The sequence below is a fragment of the Anas acuta genome, chromosome 2 (assembly GCF_963932015.1).
Source record: "Anas acuta chromosome 2, bAnaAcu1.1, whole genome shotgun sequence".
Taxonomy (NCBI): domain Eukaryota; kingdom Metazoa; phylum Chordata; class Aves; order Anseriformes; family Anatidae; genus Anas; species Anas acuta.
This window is the reverse complement of record NC_088980.1, coordinates 14143078-14164841: the sequence shown is the minus strand read 5'-3', so window position 1 is coordinate 14164841 and position 21764 is coordinate 14143078. Positions and strand designations below refer to the sequence as shown.

The following is a 21764-nucleotide window of genomic DNA, read 5'->3' as shown; positions in this document are numbered from 1 at the left end:
TATTTAACTTATGACTGCCAATAAGTATGCACCTTATATTTTACCACAGGAATGCCTCCACGGTTTGCTTGTATAATGGTGCTTTACAGGGTACAGATATTAAATCTGTCCTCAAATAAACTAGAGGGATGATTTGTGCATCCTAGGAAAATAGTTGGTTATATCTTCAACATTTTTGAAAACGATCTGGTAGAAGTCTTCCAGATCTGCTTGTATTTAATGCTTCAGATCAATGATTTCTTCAGCTGGACAGAAATAAGTGCTTGAAAGTTTAAAGCAGTGGTGTTGACTTCATGCAGAGAAATTAGGTTGGCGAGTCTGGCACCCTGACACTGAGCCTGAATGTTGGAGCCAGCAAACTTGTCGTCCTGCTTCTTCTGCATCCCCATTTAATGGTGAAACCACTGCTGAATCCCATTGACAATATGTGCAGTGTTTCTGACCTGTGAGAAAGCTAGACTATGAAATCATAGCTTCTCTTTGGTGGCCTGTCACTGCAGTACACCAGAAGGGCTTGTATTCTGCTCAGCTCCCCTGGCAGGTGTCAGACGGAGGAGGTTCTGCTCCTCCAAGCACGCAGACGGTCAGTGTGCACCGGCCAGGTCTGCATACTTGGATCCCTGGTCCCAGCTGCAACAGCTTAGCTTCTGCACAGGAATTTCCTTAGAAAAAAAGAAACCAGTGCAAAAAAAAATTGCAAATCTCGTATGAAATACATAGATTCCAAACAACCATCTAATTTTCCCATTTCAGATTTTTTTTATATTTTTAATTTCAGGCATAAGCTGAATTCTTGACAATTTCAGTGTGCGTGTGTGAGCATCTATTTTTGATATTAATTGCATTAGAGAAGGAATTTGCATAGCAGTTGGTAATATAAAAAGCATTATTTTAAGTGTCATCTGAACCTGTTGTTTGCTTCCCTGGAGAACGCACTTGTCTGGACTCTTCAGCTTACTAAAAATAGGTAAACAGAATGATACAAGAGCCTATTTTTTGGATCTGTCCCCTTTGTAACACAATCAGTAAATTTTTACAAATTATGGTATGCACTGTAAGCTTCAGAGGACTTGGGGGTGGGAGGGACAGAAAATTGAAATTTTAATTTCTTCAGCAGACTGTGTTATTGGTTAGTTTTCCTCAGTGTTTTTTCTTCAGTTTGTTTCCACTGCGGATCATGTTCTGTTCTCCTGACTTCAGTCCTTTGGGATTAGCACAAACCCCTTACAGCCCCATCAACCCTTTCTAGGCCTCGTGGTGCCCTCATGAAGAAGCCAGGCTGAAGTGTGACATGAAGGCGAGTGGGGCAAGGGGAAGCCCATGGGCTCCACTCCAGCATCTGGGCCCTGGCAGCTGAGGGAGAGGCCAAGCTGTCCACGACCACTACACCAAAAATCCTTCCCAGCTCCCTCTCTTGGGCGTTGAAAACATCCAGTTCTGAAGATATGCCCTGTTTGTGTTAGTACATGAAGTGCTTAGAAGAAAGGGCTTCATTACGCAGCCCTGGTGCGCCTCAGGCCTAGCCCGGATTTGCGGCTGTTTCTCTCTGTCGTGGTACAGAGGCCCCGCCATGCCCTGTTCTGTGTAGGACAGGCTCTCGAGGTGCCCAAAGCCTTTGGCTGAGGGTCACGGTGGTTTCACACAGACCTGAGCTGCTCTCCTGCTCCTGCAGCTGCTCTCCGTGCTGACAGCAATGCTCGTCTTACTGCCAGATCACAGAGATCACTGTTAACTTTGAATTCAGAGATTACACTGGGAATTATGAAACCTTTCACATTTTGGATCAAAACATGCTGGCTAGCAACCCTGCTTTCTTCAGTTTATTCATCCACGTGTACTTTCACACAGCACTTTCAGTGGTTTTGTGCCTTAAACCAGCAGCAGTGCGGGGCCTGCGGTGTCCTGTCGGGTACGGGCATGCCACCACCCCCTGCCCAGGTGCCTGAAGCGAAAGGGGTTGTGCGAAGCTGGGGCTGTTGCAAACTCATGCTTATTTCTCCAACATTAGAGGAGTTGAAACCTCTAAATCTTGGGGAGGCATCACATAGTCACTGAAAGCAGGAAGAGTAAGAGGGGCAAGGTAACTGAAGTGAAAATTACCGTTCCCTGCTTCTGGCAATTCAGGGCGGGAGTTCCTGCAGATCACTCTTCCAACAGAAGTTTTTCCAATACACAAAATAAGAGTCTAGGGGGCTTCTGACAAAAAGCTCTAAATAGAGCAAAGTCCATGTGTAGGTACCCATAGCATTTATCAGCAAATAAAAAAACTGTAATCCTCCCCAACTGCCTTCAGCATGTGGAAACAGTGAATGCCTTGCTGCAGGGGAATGCAGCTTTCATGTGGCCTGAAGGGCTCAGGCTGATCTTCAAATAAAAGTTACTGTAACCTTTCAAAGCTTTATATTTTTGAGGTTAAATGAGCTTGCTCATTGAGGTAAAGGTTAATTGTCTAGATATAAACAACTGTGACATAACTTCATTTGTCATGTGCATAAGAGAATACAGTTATATTCAGGAATGCAGGCATTTGGTAATTTATAAGATTGGTTTCCCAGAAATGAAAACATCATGGACAAGTTGAGTGGGTTAAAGTACTTCACTGCTCTTTCAGATATTTCATGGTTCTTTTTGGATGCCCTAAACAGTTTTTTCCCATGATGGGAATTGAAGGCAGCAAAAAGAGAAAACAGCAAAATGTAACAACTTGGGGAAAAACTGGGGGGGCGACAGTGGAGAACTTTAATAGTATGAGCAGTTATGAGGCACAACGCAGTTCATGAAGGAATATGTTCACAAATATCTACGGTCAGTTAAAAGAACTAATGTAATCTTTAAACATGTCAGAAACACAGTAATTTGTAGCAATTTTGTAGACAAGTATTAGGCTGAAAAGGCAAAGTATCTGTCACAGAGCAGGCAGAAGGCTGCAGTTAATAGTTCTGTTTTGTCTGTGTTCCTGCCTTGCTGTAGTGATGAAACTTCAGTTCTATTACCAGTTCCAAAAGAATTTTCACTGGAAGCTGTTTCATATCTTCAAGTGGGCAAAATCACTTTACCCAGCCAAGCAGAAAGGATTTGCAGAGGCAAGGCTTGGTTCAGTGGAGATGCTTCTCAGGCCTGGCAGGCAACAGGGCATAGCAAAGCACATCTGGGGACACGAGCCTGCATTTGTGCAGGGCACAGCTAATGGAAGTACCCTGCAAGTGGTGGGTGAGTAAAGGCAGTGTAATTGGTAGTACCTGCTGCTTCATGGAAAATAGGTTGTCGAACTAGCATTTAAAAAACATGAAATGCATTATTAGTATAGATGCTAGAGAAAGACTCCTTTACACGCCTTTATGGGCAAGACTACTGGTATACTCTTAAATGATATTATTTTTGTTTTGCAATGTACTTTTAAAAATGCTATAGCCTAGGCCATGTCTGCAGAAGCTGTAATGTTTCTTGGTCTCATCCTGTAGCATGGAATAGCTACATGTCCTACAACAGGACATGAGGAATCCCTCACTTTTCTGCTCAGCTCTCCAATAACCAGCTAATGGGAAATTTCTGCAGCAAGCTTTGATCATTAGAGCTTTGATAGCTAAAAGCTGAAAACCTGCTAGCAGTAAAAGTGGCTGCTACCAGCGCGAAGCCACCAGTCACACATGCTAGACCAGGCTGGTGCCATGGCAGGCTGGATGCAAGAATGGGAAGGGCTGCATTTCATCTCCCCCACCTAAATGGGACCTGAGGCAGGACTCTCATCAACCCTTTTATGGCACAGTGTCCCTCGCTGCCAAAATCTCCTTATTGCTGTGGTCTGTTTTGGGAATGGGCATCCTGCCGAGAAATCCACTCTTGGTGATTCTTGTCTGTTGTCTTTTTCTCTCTAAAATAACAGAATAAATAATTTAGGATTCATGTTGCCCTTTTGGGGTTATGGTAGGGGTTTAAATGAGAATCAGATATGGAATTCTTATTAATTTTATCAAGAACCAAGCCATCACACTGAGGTATATGATGTTTTTCTCTTCAAAAGAGAAAATCCTGGTTGATATAATGCATTAAGTATGAATGCTATCCCAGTTTAACAGGGGAATTCCTCATGTCCTGCCCAGAGTGTTCAGAGCTCATTAGCAATGATTATTAACAAGGCTCTTTGGGAGAAAACAAAACAGAAACCATGGAAACAGCAGGCAGCTAGCAAGGTAGGTGTTTATTGTAAAGCATAGGTTCATGGAGGACAAATTCACATCCTGAACTGGTCTCTCTTTTTTTTTTTTTTTTTCCAATATTGTGGTGGTTGGCCTAGATACGGTTTGTTTAAAATACTTTCTGCAAGGCCACTTTGAACTTTAATAAGCAGACTATTAGCTGGTCACAGAATAAGGTCAAAAGAAGACAGAGTGAAATCAAGATCAGGTTCAAAAACTCCTTTATGCATTGCCCTTGAAATGCTTTCCTATGGCTAGATGCACATAGCTAATGCGAGCATCCCAACAGTGATTCAAGAAATCCATTATTATTTTCCAAATAAGATGTGAATAACAATTAAGAAAAATATTAGAATTTTCCTTCATGATTTTTAAAGCACATCTGGAGATCAAAGGCTCTCACTGTGAAACAATGTGATAAATGTACATGTTCTTTTTAGGCAGAAAAACTCTTTTGGAGAAGGTTTTTATTATGGGCCAGATACAACTTCTTGGTGATTTAAAGTCATATTTTTAAGATGTAGATAAAATTTAAAAGAATGTACCTTTTGACTTCAGCACAGGAATTAATTTAATTTAGAAAAGACATTTCTTCACATGCAATCAGAAATCCCCACTCAGTACTGCCTGCAGTAATTCCTGAGATTTAAACTGTACGTGAATCAGAGGGAAAAACATCACCTCTCTCATTCCAGCTCTCCTCCTTCATTTTTGTGCTTGTGTAGCCTTTTCCCTATGGTGTCTGATGCTTGGTTTCTGTGCCTGGTTTCAGTGACTAAGTACTTACATTCATCTGTCCATAGTGAAAGAAAAAGCAGTTTAAGTGTTCAATAATGCAGACAACAGTATGGGTTTTGTTCCTTAAAATGATCGGCCATGAAATACAAGAAGGTGTAAAGAGCTCCTATTTTAATTCCACAGTGGCTGCCTGTATGTTGAATCTGATATGATGGATTTATTTACTGATATCCAGAACCAACACAATAGCCCCTTCTGCTGTGCCTGTTGAAAACCATGATCTATTTGGTCTCTGTAATGTTCATACTGAGAAGCAATACTATGTAAGTACTAAATTAAAAATATACCCAGCCAAAGATATTTTTGCCATTATTTACTTACATGTATTATGAAACCTCTTTCCCAATTAGTTATGGCATTTTTCTTACTTTAACTATTTCCACAATATCAGTGCACCAGACTTTAAAATAGTACAAACAACTTCATTTGCAAACAACGTCAAAGCTAGGCAACACAAATAACAGGAGTAAGTGACTATCTGGTATCTTCAGCTGTATACTGATGCCACTCCTGTTATGAGGTCTGTGTGTGTGCCGGGGCCTCGGTCCTTCTCAAAGAAGACCTCTGCAGGACACCTTCCAGGACAGAGGTCTCTCTCTCCCATTGACTACCCACTCCGGGCTGCACTTCTACTGTCATGTGAAGGCCTCTCCCACAGCTTCTCAACACCTCCATTGTTCATGGTTACTTTTCCTCATCTGTCTTTTGTTGGAAGTGCAAAGGGCTGGTTTCTGTTCAGCGATCTCTCTGCCAGTGGAAGTTCAGAGTGTGATGCTGCTTTGTGCAAACCGTTTCTGCTGTCACCGTGACTAGGCTAGTACAGGGGAGGAGTAGGTAGTAACATAGGAGTAGGTAGTAACATAGGAGTAGGTAGTATGTAATTTTTTAAATTAACAAAATTTTCATCGCACTATTATTAAGGTGCAGCAAAGCATTATCTGAGGGCCCACCCAATCTGAAATGTCCCTTCTTCTGCCTTTCGTCTGCCTTAGCACTGATAGGTTTGGAGCTGCCTGAGCAAAGAACTCAGCCTCTGATTAAAGTCAGGTGTTGGGTACCAATGCCATCACCAGCTTCAGCATAAAACTTGGGATCCCAAGACTTTCCAGACCTTTGGATGTGCATTTGCTCTGCACAAAAATGTAGGTATAAAACTTGGTGTCAAGTGTTACATGCAAAATTTAATAAAAATAAATAGCTGGAACTTCTCATACATTAGACTTTTTGTGTGTGTTACAGCATGGCAAATTTCAATAATGACATGTACTGGTATAGTTACTTATTTCAGTAGGAGTTTAGCAGATATTAATAATGTGCTTTTGGAAACCCCATGGACTCACTTTGAACTTATACTACTTCATAAAATTAAATACTTTTGAAGAAATTGGCCCTGAGCTTCTGAATGAGAATGTACTTCCCATTACTTAATTTCCCTTTAGATCGGTCTTGAAATGTTTAAAGTTAAGTTCTTGGCTGAATGTCATTGACTTTGCTGAATCAAAGCCTGAAGGCGAGCTGTTTTTTCCATTTGTTCTCATCTTAGAAGCAGATTTCCTTTAGGAAGATGTCCTGTAAAACATATCCTGAACCTTCAAATATTTATTGTAAGGGGATCTGTTTGAGGCAAAGTAAGACTTAGAATACTCTAATTCCTTGAGAATATGCAGTAAAATACTATCGGTTTAGATTTACTAAATTAGTAGAGGAAGGGGGAGGCAAAACGACATACGCAAGACACTGCAGGCACAAGACCTCAGTATCAAAGATGGGTAAGGAGTGGAAGTTACCAAATTCAAGTCCCATACAACATGAGCAGTTAAAGAAGAGCTGAATTTGTCTGTTCTAGATGTCCTGCCGGACTTTTTCACCCACATATACTTATGCATTTGTGTATATGACTGTGTGTGTATGTATCTCCTTCCTGAAGGCAGAAAGAAGGGGAAGAGGGACATGTTCACAGAATCAGAGAATGTCTTGGGTTGGAAGGGACCCTAAAGACCGTCTAATTAAAACCCACTGCCATAGGCAGGGACACCTCCCACTAGGTCAGGTTGCTCAGGGCCCCATCCAACCTGGCCTTGAACACCTCCAGGGATGGGGCATCCACAGCTTCTCTGGACAACCTGTGCCAGCGCCTCACCACCCTCATTGTAAAGAATTACATCCTAGTATCTAAACTAAATCTCCCCTCTTTTACTTTAAAGCCATTACTACTTGTCCTCTCACTACACCCCCTGACAAAGAGTCCCTCCCCAGCTTTTCTGTAGGCCCATTTAGGTACTGGAAGGCCACTGTAAGGTCTCCCTGGGACCTTCTCTGCTCCAGGCTGAACACCCCCAACTCCCCCAGTGTGTCTGCACAGCAGAGGTGCTCCAGCCCTCTGATCACCCTCACGGCCCTCCTCTGGACTCACTCGGACAGGCCCCAGGGCTGAACGCAGTACTCCAGGTGGGGTCTCAAGAGAGTGGAGTAGAGGGAGAGAAAGAATCTGCAAGTTTCCTAAAAAGCCCTTTTGAATGAAGGCAGCTCTGGGGACTGCTGGGTTGTAGGCCGAATGATGGGGAATAGGAACATGTTGTTTAAACTCCCCTTTAATTGTTCTTGATGGAAAAGATTTACTGCACCCTTGCGTGTGCATAGGCTCCACGGCCCTAATTCCTGGGTTACATTGTCCTTGCTTGCTAAATGTTTGCACAGCAATGACATCTGTTTTGCTGAGAGGCTGCCTTGAGAGTGGGCTGCTTGCAGTGAGTCTCTGAGTGACGCACAGCCAGAGCTCGGGGCAGTGTGTGCAGCACCACAGCACCTCTGCCTGCGCAAGGCGAGGGCTTCCCACACTGTGCCTGCTCCTTCGCTGTGCATACGCTATAGTAGGGTTTTACACGTGTTACGTGATTGCTTTCAAGTTTGTCTGACAGGTTCATAAGTATACATATGCACTATGTACCTTAATAAAATAAAATAAAATTCTGGACAACTTTTCTCTCTATTTGTTTGCTGTGATCCTTCATTACTACCTTGTTTTCCTCCTCTCACTCTTCTGCTGTATTTTGCTAATTCTATAAAATCAGGACATCAAGACTAATTGCCTTAATTTTAATGTTGTTTAATGTCCTTTCTGAATAGATTATTTTTTCACTTGAATTTGCAGTTCACTCTCTGAAGTAAACTGCAAATTTACTGTAGAAAGTAAATAATGTTTGCTACTTTGAAATTAAATTCTACATAGTTTTTTAAATTAGTCTTTAAAATATTAGATATGCATCTGTAATTCTTCTTTCTTAAACAATAGCCTGTCAAATGCCCTGGATTGAAATGCCAGCTCCCCTTCTGTACTAGGGAAGCTGTTACACTGACCCATTTTTGCCTTAATATTAATTAAATTGGCACAAGGAGGTAGCATTATTGCTGGCAGATGCGCTACAGAGTGCAATCTCCTGTAATAGCTCTCACTGCACTACACTTGCATGTTGTTAATGTAGGTATGGACTGGGTAGGACAGATGTGGTTGTGACTTCATAATTTTAGAGGAATGGTACAAGCTTCTGGGGGGTTACCTTCAGGTGACCCTGATTTGCTCCTGGGCCGATGATTTTTTGCATTACTTTGCATCACTCTGAATGTCGTTCTGAACCAAGGACCAAGTGAGGGTCGTTGTTGAACTTTTGTGCCAAAGAATCCAGGGCTCAGCCTGGGAACCTGACACAGGTCCATAGCGAAATGCAATTCCAGTAGTTCAGAAAATTCTAGTGGGTCACACACAATGACAGAGTCATATCTGTGAATTTTTGCAGGGTCAAGCCCCGGACTTGTGGTAAGGGGTTAGAAATGTAGACAGCAGTTGTGGATGTTTAAATAGATTTAGTTGCATCTTCTTATGTTTCATTGTTGGTTTCTGAAAGCAAAAGCTTTCCTGTGGCTTTTAAAGACCTCTTCTAAAATCAGGCACACTGAGCTACAACTAGTTTTTGAAGTTTAGCTTTACACAAAGCTGTGTCAGTGTTTTCTACCCGTCTCTCCTATCTAAGTAGAATGAGCCATAACTGAAATTTATTACAGCCTGGGAACAGTTTTGTGAGATGCTAGTACTGGAGTGTGTCTGGAGGGATGGGGCTGTGCACCATGTGCCTGTCCTCTGACATGGGTGGCAGTGCCATGCCAGCTGGTGGTACTGCAGAGCTGACGTCCCTGTGCTACTAGAGGGATTGCACAGCTATGGAGAAAACATTACTGTTTTAGAGGAAGTGGACATCTCTGTGTGTGTAAATGCAGTCCTGGTACAGTTGTTGCTCATCCCCTTGGCTGCTTCTGCTGGCCCTTGCTGGTGCACCCCAACCAGCCCCAGACAGGGCCCACAGTTCATTCGGAACGGAGAGCACATCTGCCAGAGGAGGTCAAGTGGATTAGCACACAGGGAAGCAGTGACCTTCCTCAAATACTCCACTAACAGCCAGAGAAGGTGCAGGGTGGGTGTATCAGACATGCTGGTGCTTTTTCAGAGTTCTCAGAGGCACTGGCTACTGATAGGTGAGTGGATTTGTCACTGCAATGCCTCTGAGAGCCATACCCTGACACTGGCTGTGGTTATGTCCCCTGTTTTTCTTTGACAGCCTGCCCCAGGTCTCCTTGTTTCACTGCCCTTCCCTCCTGGAATGAAACCAGTTACTGACACAGTCTGCGGCTGATCAGAAACCCTTTAATAAACCAAAACCTTCATTTGTGGTCACCTGGAGGCTACAACAAAAATCCTGATCCCTTTTATGAGAGAGGTGCCACATGCACGGGAAGAGACTGTAAAAAACATTGTGAAAAAGTATGGCAAAGGGAACACATCCCAGAAAGGAGAAGTGTTGGACTGAAGTCAGATACAAGTTGCCTGGAAAAGCTAAAATAGAAAAGCTAAAGTTGTCTGGAAAAAAAAAACTAAAATAGAATTTAGACTTTCTGACGTAAATCCATTCCTAAGTTAGGCTGCATGGTGAGTCTGGAGGGGGATGTTGCTTTCTTTCTTTTTAAAGAAAATGGGCCAACCTACCTTAGCACATCCTGCTGTGGGACCAGATATAGTTGCCTGGTGTAGTCCCGAAGGCAACAGTTCAGAGGCTTAAATCCCTAGCAGTTATCCTCTTGCACAAATGTTAGCGATCTCTCACAGCAATGACAAGCAAGGATATTTTAACTGGCAATATTGACAGGGACAATTTATAGCCTATTGTGCGAATGCAGCTGCTGAGCATGCATACCCTGCCACCATCTCGACATTCCTGACTCTATTTTTATTAACTATTTTTGACAAAGGATTTTGACCAGGAATACCTTCATATCTCAGCATAATTTAGATCTCATCCATTTTCACTTTTCTTCTACGTTCTCTTGTTCTCTTCCACCAACTTTCCTTACTTCCCATATTTCTCAAATATATACAACCCTGACAAAAAAAAAAAAAAAAAAAAAAAAAAAAAAAAAAAGTGTTGGATGGGGAAATGAAGCCAAACCCATTGTCTCACACCATAAATACAGTTCAGTAACAGAAGAATTTTTGCTCAGCAAATATATTACAAAAAACAATTCGGAAAAAAGAAAACTCCTGTGTTTACTGCTACAGTTAAAAATCTCTTTATTCAGTTAAAGAGTTGCACTGGGTTTTTAAGTGCCATCCTTTCAAACTCCACTTACAGGGTTTGCATGGGATGGGGTTCACTACAGAAAAGATGCTCTGTGTGTTCTGCTGTGGCATTGCACACTTTGGGATCAGAGAGCTGGGGAGAAAAGTCTGTGCAGTTGTGTTCTACTTTATTAAATGATTATTTACCCTTTTTTTTCCAGGCAAGACACACACAGTCATAAAACTCTGCCCAGTCACAGCTGGCTATAAACTCCTCATGACGAAAGGATCACCTTGCCCCCCTAGGGGCCAGAGCCATGGGTTGAAGGATGTGAGCAGGGCTGTAGCAAGAAGCCCAGACTGCCCTGAGGTCTCCGGTTGTCATGACATCACTTTTCTCCCTTGCTGTATCACACAAAAAACTCTTATTTTCTGCTGTTTTTCTAGTTACTGGTAAGATTTGCTGACAACAAGTGCCCATATTATGTTTGTCCTTATTAAAACACAGACAGGAAAGGTCAGACTGCACACAACATCACGTAAGTAGTTGAGCAGTGGGTGGAAAGGAGGAGATCATTTTCCCAAGGCAGCATGGTGCGGTGGGGGTGAGGAACAAAAGGCTTGGGGGGTTATTGGCACCCGTGGCTTTCCCTGGATGCCAAGGGCAGGCTGTGCAGGGGCACCAAGCAGATATGGAGCCACCAGCCCTGCTGTCAGCTGTGTGAAGCCCTGGGTACCAAGCAGTTGGGCAAGAAAGTACTGATACCAGTTCCCCACCTGCATTTTTTTAAGGGCTTCCCCCATTTCTCATCAAGCCTGCGGTGAGGCTCAGCCCATGGGCTGGTTCAGCATGCAGGGGACTTTTCGGCGTGGCAGTGATTGACAAGGCCACGATGTCCTGTCAGGGAGGCTGTGTTTTAGAAATAAAATTGCTTTGAGAAATTGCAATGGGATAGCTCCCAGTGAGCGGCTGCTAAACTGGCAGTGTCTGTCAAATACAGGGATGCTTACCCTTTTGTGTCCCTTTTCTGTCCCTTTATTCATCTATGCTTCTCCTGGGGAAACGGAGAAGCTTCTGTTAATTCCTGGTCCATGCTTTTCTTCCCTCTCTCCCCTCTCCTTGTCTTTCACCACTGAAATATCTCAGCAATGCCAGGAGGCTGGTATGCCCTGGGAGGGTAAGAATAGTCTACAATGGCAGAGATCCCTCCTGTTGTTGCTTGTCTGCTTGCAGTTGTCCAGACAGAGGATCCACGAAAGAGGTAAGAGCAGAGGGATCTGAGCAGCTAGAGCAAGACAAATTTAAACCCTTAGGAAGTGTTGTTCCCATATCCAGAACTAACAGTCCTGTTCAAATCATCAACATAATCCAGCAATAGTAATGTTGTTGTGGCTGGGACTCTAGTTTTCCTGTGTGACCCTTACCAAATATTTTGTTTTTCTTTCTTCCCTGTCTAGGTCTAACCTACCTGGGAAATGCCAAACCTGTAAAGCCATCAGGAGCCAGCAGCGTGGTGAACCTGACCGAACATGGAGCGCTGGGACTCGCTGGGATTTTTGATTGTCACTCTCAACTATAACGTGACAATTGTAGGTAAGTACTTCTAAAAATCTCTGCTCTTTGTTTTACTGCTCCTGTCCCAAAGCCACACATATGTTCTACTGATAGTCCAATTTCATTTCTAACTATCCCTTTGTAACCTTTCAATAAGAAGTTATTATTTAGATATGCAATTTAACAGCGGTTAGTGTATTTATTTTCTTGTTAAATAGCTTCCCGCTTCCTCTCCGATGGATATTTTCTGAACTTTATGAAGAAAAGTCTGGCATAGTTTTCAAATTTGGCTGTTCGTGCCTGAGCTTTGGATCACGTCTGTTATGGGCTGTTGTATGGATCATGGTGAAAACACACAGAAATAATACTTCATTTATATCACATACAGCCAACAATAGAATGTATGCGGTAGCTTCACCAATGGACCAAAATATTTAAAGAAGGAAAAAACCTCTCTTTGGCAGGAAGACATTTGTTTGTGGTTAAGTACCATTGTAATTACCACTGTTTTTTTTTCTTTAATTTTATAAATGAGCAAAGTACGTATGCATTTAAAACAAACAACAACAACAAAATCACAGTTTATTTTTCCTCAGCAAACAGTGGTCCAAGTGTTTCTTTTTTCCTTTTCTTCTTATTTAAATAAGACACTCTTCCTCTTTCATAGGCTGCTTGGAGCAAAATGTGTGCCAGAGAAAGACTTTCGAGGACCTTTCAAAGCCCCTTTGCTCTGGTCGCAGGCATGTGCTGTAGTTTGTGCTGGGCACTGCAGGGAGCACCCAGCTCAGCCGCAGGGGCTTGTTGTAGCACAGGTAATGAGGGCTGAGTCGTTAGGGACAGTGGTGCACAGAGGGGATCTCGATAAAATGTGTGTCATACTAAACTACTTCCTAAGGAGCCATTGATTTTTTTAAGCAGCTCTCCCTATTGTACATGATCTAATTAAAAATTGATGGTGAAATAGCATGTAGTATTTTGAGCTTAATTAACTAATGTGCTTCACACACTTTGAGGTCCTCACAGGGAAAATATGTTACCTAAGTATGAAGTATTGTTTTCTAAAGATGACTGATTCCGTACAGCTGGTGCTTTCTATTGACCAACACTGTCAAAAAGAGGGCAGCAGCACAGCCTGCATATCAAAACACAAGAAGCCGAAAATTCAGAAAAACCATGACTAAAGTTCAGGTGATTAAAGATGAAATGGGAATATCTCAATTTATTTAGATAATACTTTGTTTTGCCAGGAGCAGAAGCTTTCCATTATGATACCTCACATAGTTTATATATCCTTACATTTTTCCAGTTGAAGATTTTTCACTTCAGAGTGCAGCTTTACTGATCCAGTCCCATAATCTGTCCATCAGCCACAGATAGGTTACATGGCACATTCAAATCGCATGCTCAATACACTAAGAGATATATGTTGCAGAAATATTTGAATGTTTAAGTACCAACTACAGAGAAATAGCTTTATGGGAAGGACAAGAATGTTTTTCAAGACAATACCTGTAAATAATCCTATATTTTGCAGAAAAAATGTTTTGGGATCTGGATTTTTAAAACACCTTCAGAATATGTATCGGTTCTCTTCAACAGATTGCCTTTAAGACATTGCGTGCATGTGAGATGTACAGTTACTATTAATGACTGCAGGTTTTCAGTGCATTTCTCAGTGATTAACTGCATATAGCACACTTCTGCTTCGTCACTCAGTCTTGCCATTCATTTATCTACAGTTAAAACCACTTTCTTAACTGCTCCTTACAGTACAGAATTCATCTCATCACTCTTTGTTGTTTTATTTTGGTTTTTGTCCTTTTTGTTCCTAGGTGTGTGTTTTTTTTTTCTTCTTTCTTTCTTTTTGCTTTTTGATTTTTTCTTCCCTCTCTTCCCCTTTTTCTTTTTTTCTTGTTTTCATTTTCCCCCTTTCTTTCTTTCTTTCTTTAAATATTTGAAACTAAAGCAGGTGATTAATAAATTAAACGAATTTTTCAAAACCACATAAGAAAACATTGACAGGACCCAAATGGAAGCTTGAGAAATTCAAACACAAATTTTACTTCAGATGTTAAAGTTTTCCATGTGTTTGCACAAAATATATTTTTAGTTTTTGACAATATTACAGTTTATTTTCAGACTTTTCTATCCTGCCCAGAAAAAAAAAAAAATCTTTTTACGAAATAGCTTTGTCAGTAATATAGCAATTTGTGTAACTTTATGAAAAAAACTGTTTAGATAAAACCTTCCCCATCCAAATATCCTCCAAGAACTGTCATGAAAAATGAAGTCTCATTCAAAAGATATGATTAGTAGGGTAGCAATGCCTGATATTTCACTGCTGTTGGCATGATGGAATAAGGTTAAATCTTGACCTTTCCCACTGAAGTGGATGAGACCAAGCCTTACCTAATACAACCATATGAAAGAACTGAGGAAAAGACAAATAAAAGTATATGGAAATGCCAGACCTGTAAGGCTTCACTCGGTGTTGGTGGTAAGACAGGAGGGAGCTGAAGGGAGAGAGGCAGCATGCCAAGGTCATGGAAGAAGGAGAGATATGATGAAAATGAGAAAACTGAAGAAGTATTAGAGAGAAATGACTGGAGTACATGTGCACACACAAATTTACACTCATACTACATTTTAAATAAGTTTTCTAGTAGCACCTTAACTAGCTCACGAGTAAATATCAGTCTAGACACAGCAGAGAGGTTTTGTCGGCAGTAGTAAACTTTATATATGATTTTGCAGCCAAGACAAAGAAAAAATGCTACTTCATGAAACAATCTTTTGTATTTAGAAGAGTTTCATGCTGTGTTAGCTGATCTATATTGAAATAGGACAAAATCCAGGTGCAGGAATATGAAACCAACAGTAAGTAAGAACTGTAAGAGAAATGGAATTATTCACTCTTTCTTTTCTTTTTCCTTTTTTTTTTTTTCTTTCTAATGGATTTGGATAAGTTCAGAGTGTTTTTGTTAGGCTAAGGTTTCACTTTTTCACTTGGTTTGTTTTATTGCATGTCAAACTCCTACACTCTCAAGTCTAGGTGAAAGTTATGGAATATGCTAGCTAATGCATATTCACACAAGTTTCAGTCCTAGTCAAAACAAAGCCAAGGAGGTACTTTTTCAAGAGGAAACTGGTTACAGAGGTGCTTTTTCAAATGCCTTGTATACAGAGAGAGCCTCACTACATTATCTGCCTTCTCTCCTTTCTCAGTGCTCTGACTCCTTCTTTTGTTGTCTTCTAGGAAAGATCTGGCTAATGTTGATAATTCTGCTGCGAATGGCAGTGGTGGTGTTAGCAGGCTATCCACTCTACCAAGATGAGCAGGAGCGCTTCATCTGCAACACCCTGCAACCAGGATGCTCCAATGTTTGCTATGACTTGTTCTCTCCCATATCTCACTTCAGGTTCTGGCTCATTCAGACTGTGTCTATCCTGCTACCTTATGCTGCATTCAGCATTTATGTTTTGCACAAGGTAGCTACATACATTGTAAGAATGCACTGTCTGGTGTACAGACGCAGAGGCCATAAGGATTCATCAAGTCACAAAGACGTGAAGAAACTTTGTAGAAGTGCTCTTGTCAATGGATTAGATTGTGATGCAGAGAACCTAAGTATCCTCAGTTTTTCTGGGGCATACACTGTTCATCTCTTTTTTAGGACACTAATTGAGGCTGCCTTTGCAGCTGCTCAGTATTACCTTTATGGATTTTTTGTTCCTGAGCGCTTTTCCTGCTACCATTCACCTTGTACAAGTACAGTGGATTGTTATATCTCCCGGCCCACTGAGAAGTCCATCATGATGGTTTTCATCTGGGGTGTTACCAGTCTGTCCTTTCTGCTCAGCCTTGCTGACCTTGTCTGTGCCCTCCGGAGAATGACAGCAAGAAACCAAAAGAAAAAGCTGCTGGCAAACCTCCATGCAGAGGATGAGGGCATTGTAAATCTTCCCACAGTACAGCATGGCAGCCCAAAATCCCCACCTCAAAATCAAGCCCGTCGAGCCTCAAATGGCAGCCAGATCAGTGATGGCTCCCACTCACTTCTCTCTGAAGAGGAAGAGGAGACTGTTCTTCATCCTGAAGGGGTCTCTCAGCAAACTGCCAGCACTAACCTTAACAGCAACAGCAAGAAGCCCTGTATATCGGGAGATCTTGATGTTAAGCAAGATAATATTGAGGAACCATTGTGTGCTGATGACCAACAAGGAACTACATGCCATCAGCTGATACCCGGGCTCCAGCAAGGTTTCATTAAAGATACTGCCCTGACTTTGAGACCTCAGATCAAGTCTAACCTTGGAGTTTCCTCCTCTGTAGTTCAGAGCAAGCTTTTAGGATACTACACTTCAGCTGAGCTAAAGGATCCTGATGCACAATCAAACTATAGTAGTACTAGTTGCTTGAGATCAAAAAAGTCAGAATGGGTATAAAATCCTGAGAGACCACTACACAGTGAGCCTGGCAGGACACATCACCGCATCCCTGAAGAAGTTTTGGGTAGTTTCAGCTGGATCCCTTTGCTGAAATTATGCTGCAGAGACATGCTGCTTTGCAGTGTTTGGCTAACTGAAGGAAAAGGAGAAGCAGACCTCCACTGTGGAGGAAGCAAAACGACAGATAAGAATTTGAAGGATACTACATTAATGGAACTGCTTTTAGAAAATGTAACAGATTTATCCTTTTCTGGGTGAAAGTGACTCTAAACAGCTGTGGACTGTCACTGATGTGACTGACCTGTTTTGCCGGGAGTACATGTGTACACCTGTTTGCTCTAACCTAGTTTTACTGCAAAAGATTGAACTTAAGAAAGGTGTGACTTTTAAACATAATTGTACATTATCTACTGTCAGAAGGTTAATTTACCCCCTCATATTAAACTCTCTGAGCCCACTCTAAGAAAGGACATTCAGGCAAGAGTAGATGGTGACAAATATAAATAAATTTTTGGAGCAAAGTGTTAATGTGTAAAGAAAGTGTGGATCTTACGGATCATTTAGAACTGAAGAGTATACCTCCACTACTTAGTGTGTTGGGTATACATGGCACGATTTTGGTGGTGGGGAACTGCAGGGGTGGCCTCTGTGAGAAGAGTCCAGCAGCTGCCCCATGTTAGATAAGGGCCAGTTTCAGCCAGTTCCGAAGGGACCTGACCCTGGCCACAGCCAAGCCAGTAAACAGTGTTGTTTGCACCTCTGTGAGAGCAGATTTAAGAAAGGGAAGAAGCTGCTGCACAACAGCAGCTGGGAGAGTGAGGAGTGAGACCCAGCCCTGCAGCCCCTAAGGTCAGTGCAGCAGAAGGGCAGGAGGTGCTCCAGGCAGGCAGCACAAGCTCCCCTGAGGCCTGTGGAGAGGCCCCTGGTGGAGCAGGCTGTCCCCCTGCAGCCCATGGGTCCCACATGGAGCAGATCTCCACGCTGCAGCCTATGGAGGAGCCCCCGGTGGAGCAGGTGGCTGTGGCCTGGAGGAGGCTGCGGCACATGGAGAGCCCCCGCAGGAGCAGGCCCCGGGCCGGAGCTGCAGCCCGTGGAGAGGAGCCCACGCAGGAGCAGGGGGTCTGGGGGGAGCTGCCGCCCACCCGTGGGGGACCCGTGTTGGAGCAGTTTTCTCCTGGACCCTGTGGTACAGAGCCATGTGGGAGCAGTTCTTGAAGAGCTGCAGCCAGTGGAGAGGAGCCCCCACAGGCTCAGTTCAGAAGGATGGCATCCCGTGGGAGGGACCCCATGTTGGGGCAGAGGCAGAGAGGGACCGTGAGGGAGCAGCGGGGATGAAGCATCAGGGACTGACCACAGTCCCCATTCCCCATTTCACTGCACCGCTCAAGAGGAGGAGGAAGAGGGTGTATGGGGGGAAGGTGTTTTTATTTTTTATTTATTTTTTTTAGTTTCTCACTGTTCTAGCTTGTTAGTGATAGGTAATACATTTCATTAATCTCCCTATGCTGAATCTGTTTTGCCCATGGCAATGATTGTTGAGTGATCTCCCTGTTCTTACCCTTGAGCCCATTTCATCCTATTTTCTGCCCCTTTCCCTTTGAGGAGGGGGAGTGAGAGAGTGGTTGTGGTGGAGCTCAGCTGCCCAGCTGGGTAAAACCACCATAGTTAGCAGCACAATCACAGTACCTTTCTCTAGCCCAGAGGTAAGCTCACACAGTCTGACCATGTCTGTGTTACTCAGCTCCATTAGCCTGCAAAACAGGGTGGCTGCACCCACACTAGCTGTAGGGATTGGTGATAAGCTGAAGGATGCCCAGGAGATGATGAGGAGGTGTGGGCCAGCAGGGTTTCAGGGCGTGCTCTAACAGCTTGGTGGTGCAAGGGACCGAGCTCTAGTGCCCATGCCTTGGCACTATTTACTGTGCATGAGTGCAGATGTGCTACGTCTTACATGTACGTCTGACACTATGCATGAGTGCAGATGGCACATCTACAAAGTGTTATGTATTAATCTGAAATAGTCACACTAGGCTCCCTGTTACAGTAGGGAGAATGATTCATCTGACCTGTTCAAGGCATCTCTTCAGTTAAGGTGAGTCACTTTCCAGATGTACCGATTTCAACCACAATGTGAGTATCTCAGACCTGGTCTTAGGGAAGATGATTTCTAACCCAAGAGAAGGAGAAAGCAGCCATAGCTATGCAAAAGTATTCACCTCTTTTGTTTGACAGACACTAATCATTTGAAGACGTGTCTAAATGAAGTGAATCACAGATTTTATTATTGTCATGCTTTGTGCTTGCCTTCAATGTTAATTCCACTGCATTTACATAAGCGTGGTCCAGCAGTGAAGCAGAGCAGTGTGTGAGCTGAATTTTCTTATACCTACCCGTCAGTGGGGGCTGAAGGTTGCATACACCTGCAGATCTTCAGTGGGAGTGGATGTGGAGGAGCGTGTGCCTAGAGGAACGTACTGCTTGCAGTGCCTGTGACATGGGGCTGCTTGGGGGGTGGCATGAGCTGCTGTAGGCACAGCCTGGAGCTCGAGTAGCTCCATTTAGACCCATGCAAAAGGAAAACAGGCACCAATCCAGTCTTGTCCTTGCTCTGCTGTATAACAAGTTTCTGTAATAGCTTAATAGCTGGCTCCTTGCTGCAGCACATCAAGGGAAAACAGCTCTCACATTCTTCCTTTTCTCTCCTGTGGGTACAGACGTCTTTGGGACAGTCTGGCTCATAATGTCTGTGCATCATTTCTCATATATATGAGGTAAAGACTAGCACTTAATTATGCCTCATCTTCTGCTTCCCCTCAGAAGTTAGGAAGCAGAGGTGCTCTTTGGGCCTGGAGACAGAATTTACTTTTGTAAAGTAGTTCGGGATCCTTAGGTACGCTACAGAAGTTTTTAATTGCTACCTTCTAAGTAATAGTTTTCTCTTTATTAGCTGTGTTTGTTTCTTTTATCATGTGTGCTTGCTGTATGTTTTGTCATTTCCAGGACAGAAGCAGCATTAATTATTAAATTTCTCATAGGCAGAAAACCATAAAATATTTAAATTCCTCATCCTCCAAAGCCTCCGTAATGGGGTCTATGCTGATTACCCATACCATGACAAAACACTGTAACAATGAAACCTTTTATGATTCACTGCCTCTTCTCAGCTGTGAGAAGGAATGCAAGGAACAAATGTGGGTTCAGTCTGTCGTGTACATCCCTCAATGTGAAATATAAATAGGATGGGATAAATAATAAATGCACTGTGGCTGGACACAATTTGCTTATTTGTGTCTTTAGCTAGACATCTTTTAATCACTAAGGAGTCTCATTTCCAATCAAGAAGATCCTCTTTGTGTCAGAAGTGGAAAGTGAAATGAGTGAGCTTCTTCCTTACTGTGCTTGTGGTTTCTGTGTGAGACTGCGGCCTTGTTTGTGCCACTCAGCTGCAGACCTGGCTGCTCCCGTACCCTTCGGCTCATAATTTGGGGTCAGTGCAATACACAGTGCGTTTGTAAAAACTGCCCACTAAAACAGCAGGATTTGTATGATATGAGAAGGAATAGACATTTCTGGCACCAACAACCTGCTCTTCAGGGAATGTCTCTGAATCTTCTAATAACTATTTCCAAGTCCTATTTATTAAATTACAAAGACAGATTTACAAGCTGGGTTTACTAGCAAGGGAGACCAAGGGAAGATGTGCAGAAATATTTGTATTATTCTGAGCTTCCCTGGCACAAGCAAGTTAGAAGCCATTGCTGGTAGAGGCAACCACAACGGAGAGCAGGAAACAGGACAGAAGATCTGTTCAAAAGAAGGAACTAAAAGGATCCCTTCTTATTTCTTCTTATATTCAATATCACTGAATGTTAAGGTGCTGTGAGTGTATCTGGATGTCCTAAAGAGAGAGTAAAAGAAGTAATAGATGTGGAGCAAGGAAGTAATAACATCTTTTTCTATGTAAGCAAAGATGTATTTTTTTAAAAAACTCGTTAAGTTTTAAGAGTTTTTTTAAACTCATTAATTGATCTTGTGAGTCCTTCCAGAACATTCTTTATACTAAGAATAATGTTGCAAAAGCTCCTTGTTAAGTTTGCCAGCATGTCTTTGTATCTTTTCTTTACCCAGCCACTCCAGAAGAAAAAAAAGCATTTCTGCTTGATGACACAATACTCCTAACACTGCCCTCAGGAAGCTTTATCTTGCATTCAGACAGGGCTGCCAGAACTGCAGGGCAGGTATTAGCTGCACACTGTGATGGGTTTATGGAACTACATGTAAGCTATGTGTGGTGCTCGTCAAGTCTTGTATTACCCAACAAAGGACTATAGAAAAAGGAAATAAGACTTGGAACAGGTCAGGAAATCTGTAATGAAATAGTTTCCACATGGAAATAAAATTTTCATTGGAGAATTATAAAAAAAAATAAAACCATTCTGTTCTCTTAGTATCTTTGACTATGATAGCACTTCACTTGTTAAATAAATATCTTGCAGAACGTTAAAGACCAGCAATTTCCATCTTTTGCATACAGCAAAATCAAATATCCCTGGGAGTTTCTGCTGTATGAGCATGCGTTTCAGAGTATCACCACGTTTAAAACAATGAACTAAACAACCAACCAACCAAAAACAAACAAAAAACACCAGTTCTATTTCTCAACATAAAATAAGATAGGCTTTTTAAAACTTTTCATGAACAATATTTTTTCAGTGTTCACACTACAGTCTTCACACTGTAGGTTGGATCACTTTGATTTACACTCACCGACATAGTGGAAAGCTGTAACTCTATTCTCTTGTGAAATACACTGTAGACAGGTGTCTAGGGAATGCATAATTTCCCATTGTCAGCAGTTGTTCTCCATGAATCTCTTACTTCAGACCATGATAAGTATTAAATCTGAAATTAACAATGTAGAGATCCTTAGTGTATTCTTTCAAGTTATTAAAATTATCTGCCCTTTTGTGATACATCGTTATTCCAGTGATTATCTTCCTAGAAGGGCTCATTAAAGAGGATATTAATTGCACATTATTTTATTTTAATGTCATGATTACAATGAAGAACAGATAAATTATTACTGCTTGTAATATTTTAAGATAATAAAAAAATGCATCTCCAAAATTAAGAAAGTTGAGTAGTTGAAAGGCTGCTCTTT

The 21764-nt window shown here is 42.3% G+C and overlaps 1 protein-coding gene across 3 annotated transcripts; it reads left to right on the top strand.

Moving 5' to 3' along the window:
* The first annotated feature begins 3060 nt into the window (after positions 1–3060).
* Positions 3061–20583, top strand: GJD4 (gap junction protein delta 4). Of its 3 annotated transcripts, XM_068673507.1 has the most exons (5): positions 3061–3210; positions 5118–5257; positions 10821–11052; positions 12058–12193; positions 15411–20583. In XM_068673507.1, the coding sequence occupies exons 4-5, from the start codon at positions 12130–12132 to the stop codon at positions 16598–16600; spliced, it is 1254 nt and encodes a 417-aa protein (XP_068529608.1). In that variant the 5' UTR covers positions 3061–3210; positions 5118–5257; positions 10821–11052; positions 12058–12129; the 3' UTR covers positions 16601–20583. The 3 variants fall into 3 exon arrangements, with proteins under 3 accessions (XP_068529608.1, XP_068529607.1, XP_068529609.1); XM_068673506.1 differs by lacking the exons at positions 3061–3210; positions 5118–5257; positions 10821–11052 and adding an exon at positions 11489–11861; XM_068673508.1 differs by lacking the exons at positions 3061–3210; positions 5118–5257; positions 10821–11052 and adding an exon at positions 11904–11977.
* Positions 20584–21764: the final 1181 nt, after the last annotated feature.

What these genes read in the sequence shown, in the direction of transcription:
- GJD4 (XM_068673507.1), top strand. Translation starts at nt 12,130, where the DNA reads ATGGAGCGCTGGGACTCGCTGGGATTTTTGATTGTCACTCTCAACTAT. An exon ending in CTATAACGTGACAATTGTAG is followed by an intron (nt 12,194 to 15,410) that starts GTAAGTACTTCT and finishes GTTGTCTTCTAG; the next exon opens with GAAAGATCTGGCTAATGTTG.